The sequence below is a fragment of the Salvelinus alpinus genome, chromosome 37 (genome assembly GCF_045679555.1).
Source record: "Salvelinus alpinus chromosome 37, SLU_Salpinus.1, whole genome shotgun sequence".
NCBI classification, from domain to species: domain Eukaryota; kingdom Metazoa; phylum Chordata; class Actinopteri; order Salmoniformes; family Salmonidae; genus Salvelinus; species Salvelinus alpinus.
Window position 1 is genome coordinate 15,477,302 of NC_092122.1, and position 20,287 is coordinate 15,497,588.

At 47.0% G+C, this 20,287-nt stretch overlaps 1 protein-coding gene across 9 annotated transcripts in view; it reads right to left on the reverse strand.

Moving 5' to 3' along the window:
- Window positions 1–20,287, reverse strand: part of LOC139566028 (membrane-associated guanylate kinase, WW and PDZ domain-containing protein 2-like) — a 268,774-nt gene continuing 248,487 nt past the window's right edge. For 5 of the 9 annotated variants that reach the window (XM_071386856.1, XM_071386859.1, XM_071386858.1 and 2 more), the window contains 7 exons: window positions 19,268–19,537; window positions 18,468–18,653; window positions 17,809–18,022; window positions 14,914–15,166; window positions 10,450–10,593; window positions 7,740–7,878; window positions 1–4,003 (listed from right to left, as the gene is read on the reverse strand). In XM_071386856.1, the coding sequence (XP_071242957.1) occupies window positions 3,189–4,003; window positions 7,740–7,878; window positions 10,450–10,593; window positions 14,914–15,166; window positions 17,809–18,022; window positions 18,468–18,653; window positions 19,268–19,537 (2,021 nt within the window). In that variant the 3' untranslated portion in view covers window positions 1–3,188. Of the gene's footprint in view, window positions 4,004–6,712; window positions 6,824–7,739; window positions 7,879–10,449; window positions 10,594–14,913; window positions 15,167–17,808; window positions 18,023–18,467; window positions 18,654–19,267; window positions 19,538–20,287 lie in introns of all 9 variants that reach the window. The other 4 variants (XM_071386864.1, XM_071386862.1, XM_071386863.1 and 1 more) reach the window with 4 other exon arrangements.

A 20,287-nucleotide genomic window follows, 5' to 3' on the forward strand; every position in this document is an offset into this window, starting at 1 on the left:
TACTTTACACCGTGTCAAGATTTTATTTGACAGCATTTCAGAAATATCATACGGTAAACAAGATTTCTGCAAAAGTTAATATATCCATAGTGTTGCATTTCATAAAAATAGGTCGTTCACTTAAAGTCTGGGACTATCCATAATAATACATTGAGTCATATTTATAATAGCAACACACCTGTACAAGGTCAATAACACGGCTAATAATAACACTACACAGTGATACCCTGCTGCATTAGGTAGGCTCAGGGGGTTCATGTATTGTACGTGGCGTCAGTCTTCAACACACTCACCGTTTTAGATAAACCTATCTCTTCTGATCTGTCCATAGAAAATAACTGACATTTGCCTCAATGGGGGACTGCTCTGACGAGAAAAAGCGGCGAACTGTGCAACGAAGGAAGGACATTCTTCCTTGTCTCTAGTCTACACAGAAGTCATGATAGGCTTAGTGATGAAGGTGCAGTATACAGTCAGGACTGTCCAGACACTAGGAATGGTTGTGTGTGGAGTGAACACAGTGGCACTGTTCAAATGAATCCTTGAAGTAACCAGTGACACTTAACATGAATGTACCTGCTTTACATTATTATATATGTCTTTATTGTCATTTAACAGATGATCTTATCCGGAGCAATTATGGTGAAGTGCCTTGCTCAAGGGCACATGGGCAGATGTTCCACCTAGTCGGCTCGTGATTCAAACCAGCAACCTTTCAGTTACAGGCCCAACGCTCTGAACCTCTAGGCTACCTGCTGCCTACTTACTTGAAGTAACCACTGTTCTTACAAGACGTTAGGAAAGAGAGAAGGAAGAGAGGAAGGATGCATTGTTAAAGTATTCAAACAGGCCCAGACAGTGGCTGAGCCACAGACGCCTGTCTACTCAGGGTCAGTTCCCCAGCACAATTTACATGGCAATTCTCTGAACCACTTTGTGCTTTAAAGAAATATATTTTCCTCTCGTAAATAGAGATTCCAACGGCCTCTGAGCATCACTCACTTCTCTCGTATCATTCCTATTCTGAAAGACTGACTGCATTTCTTCCACCCGGGGGGGGGGGGAGACAGCTTTGTTCTGCCAATGTCGTCCTCTCTTTGCTGGATTGTTAGCTCGACACTGCAAATTACCACTCAAAAATCAGATGTCTGCAGAAACTAAAGGGGACACATTCGGATTGCTCCTTAATGACTTTTCTTTTATCGCCAAGAATGATTCTTATGTCTGTCAACGATCATAATGACTAGATGATTGTAGTCTCTCCACATCTCCATGTACAGTATAATAGTTATCAGAGTGACAGATGAATTAGCTTCTGTGAGTCCCAGGGCCAGAGAGAGGGTTTGAGAGAGTTTAAAAAAACAAAAAACTCTGCCTTAGTCATCGGATGACAAGGCGGTTCTGAGGGACGCGTGTGTGTAACTGTGTACCTGTGTGTAAACTGGTAATAGTAAAGTGCAGACAGGGCCACTGACAGAGCCTCCACTGTCTAGAGTTCCTAAGTTAATTGGAACACAATCTGGTAGAGAGAAATGTGTATATATACAGTATATTAACGTAGCTGGCTATGTAGACGGCATCACTTAGAGACTAAACAAATGTGGAAATGAATATTCAGACAGTTGTCAGTTGTAATGTATAAATATGCGTCTTTGGGAGATAAAAGTGTTTCATGTCTTGTGTCAATGAACAGCGTTAAGTGAAGCCACAGACCATTAGACACATTGTGATGAATGAGCTCGTGACAAATGGCAATGTTTCTCTCTCTCTCTGATCCCCACCAGAAATACTAGTGTAGTTTCCTGCTTTCATACACTTGCCATATTTTCACCCCAAACACGTCATTCTGTGTAGCTACAGCTTGATTACACCATCTGTTAGAGATGTTCTGCCTAGACGTTTCCATATCTGACGATGAGATGCCAACAGAACACCAAAAAGTTGTGGAACTGACTTCAATCTGTAAGGAAATGGAAAGATCTGCTAATGATTTCTGACCAAATAAATACTGTGGGGTCTGTAAATATAGTGAACAAATTTCAACAATCAGATATAAAAACATGAATGTCCGTCATGGCACAGATGTATATGAATATTGGGACATTGGTATTGACTGTACGGTAGCAGCCTGGATTGAATCACATCAGTCTAGAGAGTGTTCTAGGTTCTTTAAGTCCATAACAGACCTCTCTGTCCGTCGGTCCCTGATCGTAAGGCACTCTGCCCCGATATCCCATGAGCCTTCACTCTCTCCACAGTGTCCAACAGACAAACCTCAGCAAATTGCTTTGTTCGCGAAGCACAGTGAGGGGGAAATGTTTCTCCTGTGACCCAACCGTTGATTACTCAAGCACGAACAGCCCTTAGAGTCCACTGCAGTCTCGTAGAATGGGTCCACACAGACTAGAAATGCAATATCCAAGGCTGGGCTGTGGAGTTATAATGGAGTGTTGAAAAATGGTGTTGTGTTCCTTCGCTCGCCTAGCTTATGAGGCGTCTCAGAACTACCATTGGCCCAACTAGGTATGCATTAGAGATGATCACATGTCCCACATATTAATACTCATCATATAATAGATTTATTTCTATACCATTTGATAGATTACTCGGGATAGCTTCTTCAGTCTCGCACAGTCTCTTATTTAAGGCAAAGTTCCATTAATGCGTATACTCTTTTTCAAGTTCTGGTTTTCATTCTCTTTTTTCAAAATACACAAACAGGCAACCCCTCTTCAACATTCCTTTTCATAAAATAGACTCCATTGTATAAAAAAAACTGCAGTGTCACAGTCAACCAATCGGTGAGTGGTTCAATTTGCATGTACGTCCTCGACTGGAGTGCTGTGGGGATTTGAGCACTTCCAAATGAAGTTCCTGTATTCGGACCCCTTAACACTGCTCAAGGATCCAGTCACGCTACACACATTCTGCTTGGTTTCTTCTTGTTTTGAATTTTTAAGTGGATGCTTTCCAGTTCTTAAGGTGGTCGGTGTAAAATATCTCTCAAAATAATTTAGAGTACAATATAAATAAAAATGGTTCTCTAAAAACGCATGGAGGAACCCCCCTTTACATCTGAGGTCTAGAGGGTGGGGGAGTGGAGGCAGGGCGAGGGGAGCCAATGAAGGGGCTAGCCAGGCTTAGTGTAGCCCGGCCTGGGGGTCTGGTAATGGGTATACTCCAAGGTGTTATCTGCTCACAGTGGACGTGCCCGAGCGCAGGGTGCTGGGCAGCTTGTCAGAGCCGGGGATCTTCCAGGGCCCAGGGGACACGGTGGCCTTCCTACCTGCTGCCGTGTTGCCACTGCTGGTGCTCTTGGTGGGGCGGCAGGGCCGGGTCTCTCCAGGGCGCCTCTCTGCCTCTCTGGGCCTGGGCTTCTCCTGCGCCGGCTCCCCCTGATGCCCGACACTAACGTCTGGGTGACTGCTGCTGCCGCTCTGAGTACCACCACTGCCGCCGTTCCCGTTAGAGTTTGTGTATGAGGGCTTGGAGTTTTTCGTCGGGGACTGGGTGGTTTCTCTTTTTCCGTGGGACATGCTGCTGCTCTCCCCAGCTATCTTCTCCTTAGACCTCCCCCTGGAGGAGCTTTTGGGCTCCCCTCCCCCAGGTAGCTGCTCATCCCTCCCCACCGGCCCTCCGTCTTTGGGGCCACTCCCTCTGCAGGTGGACCTGCCACCTTCTTTCTGCTTGGCCCTCCCACTACTGCAACCACTCCCACTAGGCTGGTCTCGGTCCCTCCTCCCATGGCCGGTCTGATCCGGATTATGCGGCTCGGTCGGGACCTTCCGGGGGCTCTGGGAGCAATCCACCCTCCTGCTCTCTTGCGCCGCCGACTCCCACGGGACCTCCTGCGGTGGCAGGTGAGCCAGGTCGGGGCCTGGTGGCTGCTGGGGCGGGGTCAGATGAGATGAGGGCGATGGCATGGTCAGAGTGTCTGGGGGCAGGGCTACTTCCGACAGACTTGGGGAGGCTGAAGGGCGTGCATCCCAGGGGGAGGTACTGTCTGCTGGGGCACAAACACACAGTTAGACATGGGAAAGGATAGTCTTAACAGTCAGGGGCGAATCCTACCTTCCATTTACTTAGTCATGCATGGATGTCAATGGGAGACTGAGTGAAAAGTTGACTTAAGTGGAAGGTTGCCCTATAGAGATATATCTATGAATCTATAGCTTTATCCAAACAACACACACCAAGCCAAGAAACCCGCCTCTAGTCTACATGGATGACAGCAGCCATATTGTAGCAATCACAACAATCATACCCAGTCTTTGTGGCATGGGCTGCAAGTGAAATATCACTTCACTCCTATAAGTCACACACTGCAAGTTCACTTTTAGGCAGCATACATCTCAGTTCCCTAGCTCCCTTTAAAGCCTCAGAACTTCTAAGAAGCAGGCAGAAAAATCACAAAACAGGTTTAATGGAATGGATGATGTGCTGAATCAGGCGGTGCTTCAGCCTGGCTCGGGAGAGAGAACCTGGGGGTTCGAGACTCCCCACCGGTGCTCTGGGCTGAGTAACCACGGTAGCGGCTAAACCTAGAGGGCTCTACCTTCTTCTGAGGTTGCTGCAGCTCACAAGGCCTGTTAGCTTCTCTCTCTGCATCGCTGAGCTAGCAGTCCCAGGGTTATCATTCATTACAAACAGGCAGGCAGGGAATCCTCCAGGGAGGCTAGCGCCAATCGTCTAACTAGCAGGGGGAAAGAGGGAGGCTAGGCTAGCTCCATGAGGCCTCATTACAGACTAGATGGACTCCCAGACCAGCTAGGAAGGTCTGGTGATTGGAGAGAGCTCAGTGAGCAGGCTCACAGACGATGCAGGTGCCTGTTGCACTCTGAAACCCTGGACATTTCACACCAGCTCATTCCCCTACCCATCAGCCACTGCTTGGTGTATTGAAGTGATGACCCATCTCCCGAGGAGGCTGTGTGGCCCAATAGGATTGTGGGAGGGAGTATGTGTAATGAGCTAATACCTGCTGTCACCTTGGATACGGCTCTGTTCGTTCTAAGGGGTGAGGGCCCTGCTGCCCAGCTAGCTGACTGGATCCGACCTTAAAACAACCTCCATACTCTAGTACTCTGTATGAGGGACAAATGTACACATGCACTAATACATCCACACAATACACAGCATGCACACTTCCACATACTCACAAACGTCATGCACGCGCACACACACAGTATCATATTGTGTGGTAGTAAATGTGGCAACCGTCTTTTATTCCACTTCATTATTTCATCAGGATGCAGTTTTTATAAGCTTTGAATTCCGTTTCCAAAGTACTGTATAAACTAGCTGAAAATACAGAGCCGCTTTGCAAAATGTAGTTAAATACTCTGAAGCAGTGCATCAAACTCCATAAATACTACATCCTCTCAGTATGCAGATAAACCCAGGCCTGTAAAACATCTACGTATCCACACAATCCCCCACATCCATGTTACAAATGGCTATTCCACTTTTATGTGACTGCTCTGCCCAGAACACACAGGTTGATAGTTGATATGAAAAGTGACGCTGGTGATTTAATATGGCGTCCTCTGGCTGACAGTGTAATGGGCTCATGGTGCGTATTTCACAGCTTTATGTCACCCTCGGGCAGGTAATAGAAAAACCCTTTCTGATGGGGGAGAGAGAGAGGGGTGGGGAGCGAGACAGAGAGAGGGAGGGAGAGAGAAAAAGAGAGAGAAATAGATAACAAAAAATCTCTGTCATAAATGGCCGGGGAGAGTCCCAAACTGGGAGAGGAAATCAGAAGTCTCCTAGCAGCGAAGATGGAGAAAAACAATACTATTTCCTGTGTTTAAAGACCCTGGTCACCTGCCAAAGCTAAGTGCTGATGACTGTATTTCACAGTGGAGGCCTTGGCTGGCTGTGGAAGAGTCATGTGCAGTGCTAGCCTCAGCGCTAACTCACTACCCACAGGCCGGGAGTGTGACTCTCCGTTACAGAGGCCATGGGAGAGTCTGACACATCAGGATTTATTACCAAGTGGGCCGCTAGGTGCTGTCATTCCCTGAGGTGCAGGGGACATAAATGTCTGTTAGGAGGCTCAGCGTGCACCACGGTGGGATTTTATCACAGGAAATAGTCTGCCTATATATTTCTGACTAATCTATCTAGACGATAGTGGCTGTCAGTTTGAATCGCCATTTTGTAAAAGTTGGTTCATGGATCTTTCTAAATGTGTAAAATGTATTTATTGTGTGTACATACAGTATAATAATTCCATTGGGCTGGCCTGATGACCATGTGGACATATGCCACGTTCAAGACAACTGGGAACTTGGACATCTCAGACTTAAGTGTATTCAAAACAAGTGGGAACTTGGACAACTCAGACTTAAGTGTGTTCAAAACAAGTGGGAACTTGGACAACTCAGACTTAAGTGTGTTCAAAACAAGTGGGAACTTGGACAACTCAGACTTAAGTGTGTTCAAGACAACTAGCATCTTTATAAAACTCAGATTTTCCGACCTGAAGATCGGTGACATCATGATTTGACCTCGCCCCCCCCCCAGTTGTCTTGAAAGCCCCAATAGCTGAGGAACTAGGTTGATGTCACTGTGATTGAAGTGGAGAGGAGGAGCCAGTGTGTTCTGACCAGGAAGTCACAGCTGCAACACACGGCATGGGCACACAAAAACACACCACAAACCACGATACCAAGTAAAATTAGACTGGAACATGCAGATCGTCACAAACCGTGTCTTTAGAGTGGCCCATTAGGAAGAAATAGGGGGAGCCATGCTTGTCACTTTTCATGCACATGGAGAGACTGGAAGGTACCATTCCTAAGGAAAGGGGAGTAACAACCTATACCAATCATTAGGGTTAAACCAGACGCCTTGAAAGGAAGAGTTACACTATTGTTAGTCAAGAGAAAGACAAGTTTATCAGTGTTAAAGTATTAAGTAGAGAGAAAGACATTGCTATGGGTAAAGAAAATATAACTACATTAGAAGATAGGCATGCCAGACATAAGTAGAGTTATAGTTATAAAGTTGATGTTTTTTGTCATTTTTACCCCCTTTTTCTACCCAATTTCGTGATTGCGAAATTGTCTCATCGCTGCAACTCACCAACGGGCTTGGGAGACGCGAAGGTTGAGTCATGCATCCTCCGAAACATGACCCACCAAACCGCGCATCTTAACACCCGCTCGCTTAACCCGGAAGTCAGCCTCGCCAATGTGCTGGGGCAAACACAGTTCACCTGCAGGCGCCCGGTCCGCCACAAGGAGTCGCTAGAGCGCGAAGAGCCAAGTAAAGCCCCCCCAGCCAAACCCTCCCCTAACCCGGATGACGTTGGGCCAAACCCTCCCCTAACCCGGACGACGCTGGGCCAAACCCTCCCCTAACCTGGACGACGCTGGGCCAAACCCTCCCCTAACCCGGACGACCCTGGGCCAATTGTGCCCCACCCTATGGGACTCCCAGTCACAGCCAGCAATGACACAGCCTGGGATTGATCCCAGGCAGTAGTGATTCCGCAACACTGCGATGCAGTGCTTTAGACCACTGTGCCACTCGGGACGCCCGAGTAAAGAATAATCTATAGACGTAATCATTTTAGAAGTGTGTGTGTGTGACTTTTAAAATGTGATTATAGTGTTACTGGAATCAGATGAGATTAGAAGGTAAGCAGGTGGATTTGAGTGTGTTACAGCTGGATTAGCCTTGGCCTGGGGAGGGGTAAACACAGAGTTAGAGGGACAGAAGGGAAAACCCACCATACTCTGGGACCTGCCCTGTGCCTCTCTTCAGGAGCAGACGCACCCGCCGGCCCCCTGACTTGATGAGCTCGATGGCCCGGGCATGGGTCATGTCCCTGGTGGTGTCCCCATTGACCTCAATGATCTGGTCCCCTACCTGGAGAGAAGGAGAGACAACACAGTGAGAGAGAGAGAGAGAGAGAGAGAGAGAGAGAGAGAGAGAGAGAGAGAGAGAGAGAGAGCAATACTGTAGATAGATAGATAGAGTGTGTGTGTCCCCGCTGTTTGTGTGTGTATGTGCATGAAATCCTGTTGCCATGCAGATACTGCACAGACAATAAATAGACAATAGACCACTGTGACAGTAACCTCTAAATCACCAACCCACTGAGCACCTTGTGTTATATACATGCGTTACATTGCGTGATAAGTTCACACCAATTCCCTGATTAGATGAACAAATTATGGAAGAACGCTGGCACACACTGCCGCAACCACCAACGCAATTATTTCTTGGCAGGCCTCTGAGATAAGCACACACACTACGTATTAAAGCACAAAATTAATGAGGCAAATTTATTGTGGATCACAATTTATTAGGATCAATGTGGATCTATAAATCATAGTGGTGCAGTGGGATCAGAGCGGCCAGTGTAAAGCGCTAATCAGAATTAGCACTCATGAATGTGGTGTCAGTTGCCATTAATTCCTGCAGCCCGTTTTTATAATGTCATTTAGATTGAATTATGGACTCTTCCCTGCAGGGGGGCCGAGACTAAAGAGGATACCCTCCTGAATACCAATGTCCTGGGCGTTGTTCATTACGTACCAAACGGAAGAATATGGACTGAAACAGGGAGGTTGTTCCTGAATCCGTCCAATAAGAAACAGTTGTTTACGTTTTCCGTTGCAAAACGTATTCCTAATGAACATGACCCAGGACAATAGCAGCTGAAGACCTGGTAGTAACCTATTCATTTAACTAAGTAGACTACACCTCCCTTCCAGCACTACAGTGAAAAGGTTGTGACCTCTCTATGACTACAACATCAAGGTCGGAGGCCAATTCTACAGGCATATCCCCTGAAGGATCTCACTAACTCACTTCCTTCACTTGGGAATGGGACCAGTGCCCTCTTAACTAATAGTGTAGGAGACCACGTGCTGCGGCGCCAAATGTATAAACCAATTACTGTAACAAATGGAAAAGTTCTTAGGCTAATAGTGGAAGTAATTTGAAAGCTGAGGAGAGAGAATCCGCCCGGCAACAGAGAGAGAGAAGGGGAGTCATTAAGTGTTATTAGGCTGATCTGAGTGGAGCTGGGCAGCCCGTCCATCTACACCTTCTGACAGTTAGTGAATGGCTGAGGCCGGCCTGAGTCATTCCCCTTTAAATGGATAGGAAGTGACTGGGTGTGGATGGGAGAATTGAACACCAAGCCAACAGCAGTAGTATGACCTCCAGGCTCCAGATGAAGCATGGTTATCCTTGGATTGTCTCTCTGTGTCTGAAACAGCACCCTATTGCCTATATAGTGCACTTTTGACCAGAGCCTGAGCCTTATTCCTTGGTCATGTAAAAAGTAGTATACTATATAGCCAGCCGGCCCATCCCAGTTCATTTCAACAGCGGTGTTAGATGATCCTACCTTTCCCCCCTGACCATTCTTCTTCAAACTGGGCCTGTGTGTGGCGGACTGCAGAGTTTGAGTGGGCCTTTAAAACTGTGATTACTGAAGGATAAATCACGATACCGGCCTGGGCGTTGAAGAGAGAGACGAGGACCGCTAGCTATCCCTCATCCCCTGTCGATGGGTTTGGGCCTGGGTTTGGGCCTGGGCCCGCCGAGCTGCATTTACCTCGCTGTGGTGGAGTGGAAGTAATATCCCTACGGGGTGTTTTACACACATTATCTCTGACAGGTTCATTACAGATAATGAACGCTATTGGCCCACACTAGGGAGATTGGGCAGAGAGAAAAGTGTGACGGGTAGGAGACGATCAAGATACTTTAGGAGATATAGAAAAACTGCAATGACAGACTTGTAATATACTCTTTGATATCAGAAAAGTAAAGTGAGATTTCTGTATTTTTTGCGCCATAAAGTGGTCATCACTCTGGATGAACATAGCAGGCTACAAGAACATATACAGCTGTTGAGAGAGAGTGACTCATACTTTCACAGAGGTGATGGAAGGAAGGCGTGAACTTGGGGAACTAAAAGCTTGGTACGCTCTGCATCTTTTTACAAAGAGTACTACATTTGAACTTCAATTTAGAAAATAATTGTCTTCTTTTTTGTTGTTAAACAGACGGTGACCGGCAGATAGTACCCTCTGTCCCTGAAGAGAACATTACGAAACGGACCATCGTGAAAACTATTAATGGTAAAAGCAGCTACCCTTTAATTATTCATCTGAATGTTCATAGTACCTAATGCATTATTGACTAGACTAGAGAAATGTTTCTGCTGCCAGTAAACCCACCAACCCAGCAGGTGTCAAAACATCCCAAATCCTTCACACACTCAGCCACACTGCATTAGCAGATTATTTTCTTACAGGGCTTAAAATGGAAATTTGCTGCCAAGATAATCATCAGACAATTAAAACTAGCAAAGAATTATTATTAATATCCCACTAAACCAGCATTGGGAGAGAAGCTACTGTAAGTATGTTGAGGGGAAGTGTTAGTTCAGCGCAGGATGTGACATCGTCATCAGCCTACCCTCATCCTCCCGTTGCGGATGGCGGGTCCGTCCTCAGCCAGTCGCAGGACAAACAGGTCCATCTTGTACTCCCTCCCTCCACGGATACTGAAGCCAAACCCCTTCATACTCTTCTCCAGCTCCACGGTGAAGAAGTCAAAGTCCTGGAGAAGGAGCAGGACACATTCAGACAACAGGCAGTAAGAACGAGGGAGGAGAGGAAGGAGAAGGACACATTCAGACAACAGGCAGTAAGAACGAGGGAGGAGGAGAAGGAACAGGACACATTCAGACAACAGGCAGTAAGAACGAGGGAGGAAGGGAAGGAGCAGGACACATTCAGACAACAGGCAGTAAGAACCAGGGAGGAGGAGAAGGAACAGGACACATTCAGACAACAGGCAGTAAGAACGAGGGAGGAGAGGAAGGAGCAGGACACATTCAGACAACAGGCAGTAAGAACAAGGGAGGAGGAGAAGGAACAGGACACATTCAGACAACAGGCAGTAAGAACGAGGGAGGAGAGGAAGGAGCAGGACACATTCAGACAACAGACAGTAAGAACCAGGGAGGAAGGGAAGGAGCAGGACACATTCAGACAACAGGCAGTAAGAACCAGGGAGGAGGGGAAGGAGCAGGACACATTCAGACAACAGACAGTAAGAACCAGGGAGGAGGGGAAGGAGCAGGACACATTCAGACAACAGGCAGTAAGAACCAGGGAGGAGGGGAAGGAGCAGGACACATTCAGACAACAGGCAGTAAGAACCAGGGAGGAGGGGAAGGAGCAGGACACATTCAGACAACAGGCAGTAAGAACCAGGGAGGAGGGGAAGGAACAGGACACATTCAGACAACAGACAGTAAGAACCAGGGAGGAGGGGAAGGAACAGGACACATTCAGACAACAGGCAGTAAGAACCAGGGAGGAGGGGGAGGAACAGGACACATTCAGACAACAGGCAGTAAGAACCAGGGAGGAGGAGGAGGAGCAGGACCCATTCAGACAACAGGCAGTAAGAACCAGGGAGGAGGGGAAGGAACAGGACACATTCAGCCAACAGGCAGTAAGAACCAGGGAGGAGGGGGCGGAGCAGGACACATTCAGACAACAGACAGTAAGAACCAGGGAGGAGGGGAAGGAGCAGGACACATTCAGACAACAGGCAGTAAGAACCAGGGAGGAGGGGAAGGAACAGGACACATTCAGACAACAGACAGTAAGAACCAGGGAGGAGGGGAAGGAGCAGGACACATTCAGACAACAGGCAGTAAGAACCAGGGACGAGGGGAAGGAACAGGACACATTCAGACAACAGGCAGTAAGAACCAGGGAGGAGGAGAAGGAACAGGACACATTCAGACAACAGGCAGTAAGAACGAGGGAGGAGAGGAAGGAGCAGGACACATTCAGACAACAGGCAGTAAGAACCAGGGAGGAGGAGAAGGAACAGGACACATTCAGACAACAGGCAGTAAGAACGAGGGAGGAGAGGAAGGAGCAGGACACATTCAGACAACAGGCAGTAAGAACCAGGGAGGAGGAGAAGGAACAGGACACATTCAAACAACAGGCAGTAAGAACGAGGGAGGAGAGGAAGGAGCAGGACACATTCAGACAACAGACAGTAAGAACCAGGGAAGAAGGGAAGGAGCAGGACACATTCAGACAACAGGCAGTAAGAACCAGGGAGGAGGGGAAGGAGCAGGACACATTCAGACAACAGACAGTAAGAACCAGGGAGGAGGGGAAGGAGCAGGACACATTCAGACAACAGGCAGTAAGAACCAGGGAGGAGGGAAAGGAGCAGGACACATTCAGACAACAGGCAGTAAGAACCAGGGAGGAGGGGAAGGAACAGGACACATTCAGACAACAGACAGTAAGAACCAGGGAGGAGGGGAAGGAGCAGGACACATTCAGACAACAGGCAGTAAGAACCAGGGAGGAGGGGAAGGAACAGGACACATTCAGACAACAGGCAGTAAGAACCAGGGAGGAGGGGAAGGAACAGGACACATTCAGACAACAGGCAGTAAGAACCAGGGAGGAGGGGAAGGAGCAGGACACATTCAGACAACAGGCAGTAAGAACCAGGGAGGAGGAGAAGGAACAGGTCACATTCAGACAACAGGCAGTAAGAACCAGGGAGGAGGGGGAGGAACAGGACACATTCAGACAACAGGCAGTAAGAACCAGGGAGGAGGAAGAGGAGCAGGACCCATTCAGACAACAGGCAGTAAGAACCAGGGAGGAGGGGAAGGAACAGGATACATTCAGCCAACAGGCAGTAAGAACCAGGGAGGAGGGGGAGGAGCAGGACCCATTCAGACAACAGGCAGTAAGAACCAGGGAGGAGGGAAGGAACAGGACACATTCAGACAACAGGCAGTAAGAACCAGGGAGGAGGGGAAGGAACAGGACACATTCAGACAACAGGCAGTAAGAACCAGGGAGGAGGGGAAGGAACAGGACACATTCAGACAACAGTCAGTAAGAACCAGGGAGAAGGAGGAGGAGCAGGACACATTCAGACAACAGGCAGTAAGAACCAGGGAGGAGGGGAAGGAGCAGGACACATTCTGACAACAGGCAGTAAGAACCAGGGAGGAGGGAAAGGAGCAGGACACATTCAGACAACAGACAGTAAGAACCAGGGAGGAGGGGAATGAGTAGGACACATTCAGACAACAGACAGTAAGAACCAGGGAGGAGGGGAAGGAACAGGATACATTCAGCCAACAGGCAGTAAGAACCAGGGAGGAGGGGGAGGAGCAGGACACATTCAGACAACAGACAGTAAGAACCAGGGAGGAGGGGAAGGAACAGGATACATTCAGCCAACAGGCAGTAAGAACCAGGGAGGAGGGGGAGGAGCAGGACACATTCAGACAACAGACAGTAAGAACCAGGGAGGAGGGGAAGGAGCAGGACACATTCAGACAACAGACAGTAAGAACCAGGGAGGAGGGGAAGGAACAGGATACATTCAGCCAACAGGCAGTAAGAACCAGGGAGGAGGGGGAGGAGCAGGACACATTCAGACAACAGACAGTAAGAACCAGGGAGGAGGGGAAGGAGCAGGACACATTCAGACAACAGGCAGTAAGAACCAGGGAGGAGGGGAAGGCACAGGACACATTCAGACAACAGACAGTAAGAACCAGGGAGGAGGGGAAGGAGCAGGACACATTCAGACAACAGGCAGTAAGAACCAGGGAGGAGGGGAAGGAACAGGACACATTCAGGCAACAGGCAGTAAGAACCAGGGAGGAGAGGAAGGAGCAGGACACATTCAGACAACAGGCAGTAAGAACCAGGGAGGAGGGGAAGGAGCAGGACACATTCAGACAACAGGCAGTAAGAACCAGGGAGGAGGGGGAGAAACAGGACACATTCAGACAACAGGCAGTAAGAACCAGGGAGGAGGAGGAGGAGCAGGACCCATTCAGACAACAGGCAGTAAGAACCAGGGAGAAGGAGAAGGAACAGGACACATTCAGACAACAGGCAGTAAGAACCAGGGAGGAGGGGAAGGAACAGGACACATTCAGACAACAGGCAGTAAGAACCAGGGAGGAGGGGAAGGAACAGGACACATTCAGACAACAGTCAGTAAGAACCAGGGAGAAGGAGGAGGAGCAGGACACATTCAGACAACAGGCAGTAAGAACCAGGGAGGAGGGGAAGGAGGAGGACACATTCAGCCAACAGGCAGTAAGAACTAGGGAGAAGGAGGAGGAGCAGGACACATTCAGACAACAGGCAGTAAGAACCAGGGAGGAGGGGGAGGAGCAGGACACATTCTGACAACAGGCAGTAAGAACCAGGGAGGAGGGGAAGGAGCAGGACACATTCAGACAACAGACAGTAAGAACCAGGGAGGAGGGGAAGGAGCAGGACACATTCAGACAACAGACAGTAAGAACCAGGGAGGAGGGGAAGGCCATCAGTCACCATCACAAAAGCTAATGGCCATGTGTATTACTATAGCCTGGTTAAACCAGACTGAATGCTGAGCTCACTATTGTTTAACTCAGTGCAGCGTTCAGTCTGGTTTAACCAGGCTAGAATTACCACATTTTCCTCGTTAACCTCTCTACCTGAACTACTGTTTCTTGCTTGTCAATGCCCATGTCTTTCAGTTGAATGTATTTATTTTATTTGAACCTTTATTTAACTAGGCAAGTCAGTTAAGAACAAATTCTTATTTACAATGACGGCCTACACCGGCCAAACTCGGACGACGCCGGGCCAATTGTGCGCCGCCCTATGAGATTCCCAATCACTTCCGGTTGTGATAGTCTGGATTCGAAACAGGTTGTCTGTAGTGACGCTTCCAGCACTGAGATGCAGTGTTTTAGACCACTGCGCCACACCTGGGAGCCCCATTTTTGACGGCTTTACATGCTTAAAATAAAAGTAAAATTTACGTTTTCAGACATCACAGGTCAATATTGTATTGATGAGTAAAGTATCTGACCTGGTAGACCTGTGGCATCTGTGGCTGGATCTGTCTGTAGTCGTGGGGCACAGGCATAGGGAAGTGCCTGGGGTCAGTGGACAGCTGTCTGTAGTCCATCAGAGGAGGGTGTCTGTAGTCCAGGGTGGGCGGCTGGCGGTAGTCTGCTACAGGAGGGTGTCTGTAGTCCAACGGGGGCTGTCTGTAGTCTGTGAATGGAGGCTGCCGGATGTCCGGTTTCACGTCCTGCCTCGCTTTCACCTCTGACCTGTAACTAACCAACCAATCAAGTTATAGAAAAATTGTCCCACTGGGCATAAACTGGTTGAATCAACGTTGTTACAACGTAATTTGTCAATTTATTGTGACAAGGAATCTACATGGAAAATACATTGGATTTGAAAAACGTAATCAATGTAAACTGCTGTTTTGAGGGTGAAATTTCAACCACATAGATGCTGTTGTCATGGTAACCACATTTCAACGTAGACAAACCTATGTTGAATTTGTACCTTTAAAACAGCGTCAGCTCTTCAAAACAATAGGCTGGGCAGCACCTCCTACTGGAGAATTGATATATCTACAGCTACCCTTTAGTCTCCCATCCAGGGTTGTAACCAAGCCCACCCTGCTTAGATATGATATTTATCAGTGACTATTACAATGATGCTATCTTGACGATGATTGTTTTGAGATCTCACTTAAAAACGAAATAGATTCGCTGTTGCTATCAAAGTCATTCCAAAGGGAAGGTTTCACAGAGAAAATGACATGTGACCATACTTTATCACTCATATAACGTCAATTAGACTATTTCGGCCTATATAGCATTTGCAAAGTCATCGACAGCTATTGTTTCAATTCAACACAGAATTCAATTAAAAATAGACAATACAATAGGCCTTGGGTTTCAAGCTCTGGTTGATTTCAAATGTAATGATATTTAGTTATATTGAATTGTGTTTAGTTGTCAACACAACCAAATATCAACATTTTAAAGGAGATGCATCTTCTGCTTGGATAGTTCTGTCTGTAACACTGACTTAGTCTGGCTTTAATTACAGTTCGTCTCCAAATTAATATTTGATATGTTGGATTCACGTCTCCATCTCAACGAAATATGTAAATGAACACAACAATCAAAGTTAAAGAATAGGACTAAATTAAATCCAACTTTATTTAAAGTGCATTTAAAGTTTGATTTGAATGAGTCCTATTCTTTAACTTGTATTGTTATGTTGAAAATCAAACACAATTCAATGTTTGGAAAACAATAAACAATGAATAGCATATTGACAAGTTTAACAAATGATATGTTGGATTCATGTCTCCAACTCAACCAAAAATACAAGTTAAAGAATGGGATTAAGCCAGTGGCTCAGATGGAACTACGCAATCCGTAGATACATCTAATTTAAATGTTGATATTTGGTTGCTTTGTCAACCAAACACAATTTAATATAGCCTAAATTAAGGCTATCGTACAAACTAATGTAACATTCAACTTTAAAATGAGTAACACATCCATGGCCACATTGAGGTTGAGAAACTATAAAATCCTTATTATAAAACATGCATGTTCTACATAGCATGAATAGATTGTCGCTGGTCTCTGGAGATCTTCACTATGCTGTAATAATCTGTGCAGCATCTTGTGCAGCATCTTGTGCAGCATCTTGTGCAGCATCTTGTGCAGCATCTTGTGCAGCATCTTGTGCAGCATCTTGTGCAGCACCATGTATTTTTAATGTAATCTCAACTGCAATCCAGGTAATTTGGTTCTGCTATTAGATGAAACACAGTGATAACACATTCATCTGTTGTGTATATATAAACAAAATATCTGGCATTTTCTTCCCATTTGAAATTCGCTGTGCTTTTAAATGGTTGAAAGTGCAGTGAGACATTTCAGTGAAAACTAAACCAAAAATCTGACATTGTTTTTCCATTGGAATTTGGTTGTGCTTTTTTCAATGGTTGAATGCACAGGTGAACTAACTTTTGGATGTCTTTTTGAGTGGGTGAATATATAGTATGTTGTAGTCTCATTGATCAAGTTCTCAACTAAACATTACCTAATTAATGTAATTAATGTTGAAATGATGTAGTGTGTCCAGTGGGTTATCACTATAAGCATTTCATATGAATGTAATGGTAATGCTCTCTGAATCAATTCATGTCAAATTATACGTTATTTAGAAATACCTTGTTTGTTACAATCAAACTACCTTTGAGACAAGACTCTAATTTTGACCCACCTAAAAAGACACTCAGTCTTTTAAAGAGTTGGCAATAAATAAGAGTACTCAGAGATTTTGGGAATTCTCCAGAGCAGGAGGGAAAGGACAATGACAGGGTACATTTTGGGCCCCCTGTAAGAGCTTGATGAAATATTCAGCGTAGGTCTATAAAGAAGATATTTAGGTTAATAATTCAGGAGTCCATAAGAGTTAAGTGATGTTATACAACAAACTGGAGACAGGGAGAGAATACCTCACTCTCACCTGTAATTCCCTTAGGAACAGTGCTTTTACCCCAGAGATTTAAAAAAAAAAGATACTACTGTGCTGTATAAGATATCTGGGACTTCCACAGCATTGGGACCAGCAGACAGTACAATACCGAGGAAGCCCTAAAGATTACATTGACCCATACACATACATGATCAAACATCTTAAACCATTTAAATACATAGGAAATGATAGAGCACTCAAATGCTGCATGTCTTAAATCAAATCAAATGTTATTGGTCACACACATATTTAGCAGATGTTATTGTGGGTTTAGCGAAATGCTTGTGTAAATTATGGCCCTATCCTGGCGGACCAATATTTAGAACTGGGCTGGGTGCTATGGATTGGTGTGTGTGTTTTTAAGCAGTGTGCGTCTGTGTGTGTGACCATCCGGTTGCCTTACCTGCTGTCGTGGGTGTAGATCTGCGGTGTGGGGGCTGGGGTCTGTGTGATGGGGCTCTGATGGGTCAGGGAGCTGGGCTGGGTGACTGCAGGGCTAGGCTGAGTGACTGCAGGGCTGGGCTGGCCCACGGTGGGACTGGGCTGGGCCTGAGGACTGTGCTGCTGGGTCACTGCTGGGCTCTGTTTCTGTGAACTAGGGGCTGATGGGCTCAGCTCTGAAACACAGACAGACAGAAGTGTCAGACACAGTGACCGATAGACACAGCCACATTAACATAATACACGGTGCATCTACTTCAAAGAACTGTCAGTACAATGCTCTGTGTGTAATCTACAGTAGATGCTCGTCATACCAGAAACACCCATGAAGCATTAGAAGATGGTGACAGAAACAGACTCACTAAACAGTTCTCCCAAACAGACATATCACTTTCTGATCCACGCAAATAGTGCCTTAGCCAGAGATAGAACAACCTCCTTTAAAAAAGGATGTAAAACGGTCTGTACAGTAAGACAACGTGCTGCATTTAAGATGACACACAGTTTTAACAACAGTCCCTGAAGGTCCCCCCACATCTACAGTATAGAGTTATCTGCTGACCCCTTGGTCCCCCCATTATCTCCAGTCTAGTGACCGTTGTCCCCCCCCGTCTCACTCACCTTCCTGTGGTATGATCCGGAGGGTGACGCTGAGGCCGGCGTCCTTGATGAGCTTAACGATGTCGGCGTGGGGCATGTTGATGATGGACTGGCTGTTCACCGCCAGGATGCGGTCACCCACCTTCAGTTTGCCACAGTGGTCCGCCGGGCTGCCGTCGATGATACGCCCAATCTTATGGGGCACGCCTGGGATGAGAGGAGAGGAGAGGAGGAGGACAATACACACAGAGTGAGAGACACACAGATATGGTTAGTTGAGGATGGGTCTGAGTTCAGGCTAATCTTACTGGTTGGATGCTTTCTTTCCATCTCTCCCTCTCTTCTTTCTATCTATGTTGCTCGCTCTTTTCACATTTCTCTCGCCCCCTCTCAGCTTATGTAAGACAGCTGGCTGTATGCACGGCGAGTGTGGGCAGGGCACTAAAAGGCAACGCGGTGTACTGTAGCCTAGCTACCTCAGATCTGAGGGATTTGATACAGTCAGGAAACCATTTGGAATTGAGATGGGTTAGATGGTTAGAGGATGAGTACATGGTTCAAAAATAGAGGTGTTACATTTTTTATGTAGTTGTGACCTCTTCCTCTCAGCAATTTTTGTCAAATGGATTTGGTTATCTCTGCTTGGAACGACCGTATCTGCTGGACTAAAATGCATGAAAACTCAAGAGCATAATAATATGCGAAGCCTTCCCTTTTAAGGTGAAATTGCCATAAGGCAGTACATTTGTAATGTAAACAACTCATGGACACGCAATAACACACACACACACACACACTCACACACACAGAGCAGCACTCACTGATGGCGCTGGCGGTCTCCGGCCGGTTGAGCGAGCTGATGATGACGAATCCAAACCCTTCACTCTCCTTGCGGTGGATAATGACATCACTCGGTGGCTGCTGCACGCTGGAGGTCGGCTCTCCGTCTGTGGTGCTACCTGTACCCATGGCGTCAGTGGGTGGGGCTGCGTTGTTGCAAGGATACGTGGCACTGGTGAAGTAGCTTCGTGGGGAGCTGTGCTGGGTGGACACAGAGCCGGGGCTGCGGCCGTTCTCTGGACACGGCTCTCCTGTGGGGGGGGGGGGGGGGTGTAACAGAGAGCTGAGTTAACCTGCTCTGCTCTGCTCTCCTCCACACCACACCACACTGCAGCCCAGCAAAGCAGCACAGCACTCATCAATGGACAACGACTGGCCCTGTCTGGACTGGCTATCAGATCAGAGAAAGGTCATGGTTTCTCTCACACCTCATCGGCTGTATTGTTGCATCCAAAGATCTTTTTAATCCAAAAGAAAACCTACATTTGAAGATATCTGTAGATACAATCGCTAAGAACTAAGATTCCCTCAAAACCAAGATGTCATGTTAGAACTCATTACATCTCCTTCAGTGATCAAGGTTGAACTGAAGACAGTGAGACCTCTGGGAGAGACAGAGTCTTGACACCTCCAAAAGTGTGACTTTGAATCAAAAGTTCGAGGGATGAAAGGCAAGACCACGGACGACACGGATGAGTCAGACAGCTTTTCATGACTGAAGACGGAAGGAGAAGAGGGAGACAGAGGAGGGGAGACGGGATCTCACCAGGGTGGCTGTGCTCTCCTCCCCAGGCACCAAAGGCAGCCGGAGCGTAAGCTGACATAAGGGAATGGGGAGATCTGAGGGGGAAGGTGTGTGTAGAGGGCTGCTACACTCATTACACAGCATGTTCTTGCAGCTCTACAATTCATGGTACAATACAACAGCCGGACTCCACATAAGGCCAGAGAAAGGAAGACTATCAGGCCTTCTTGGAGTAGGATGAATTTGTCCCTAGAGG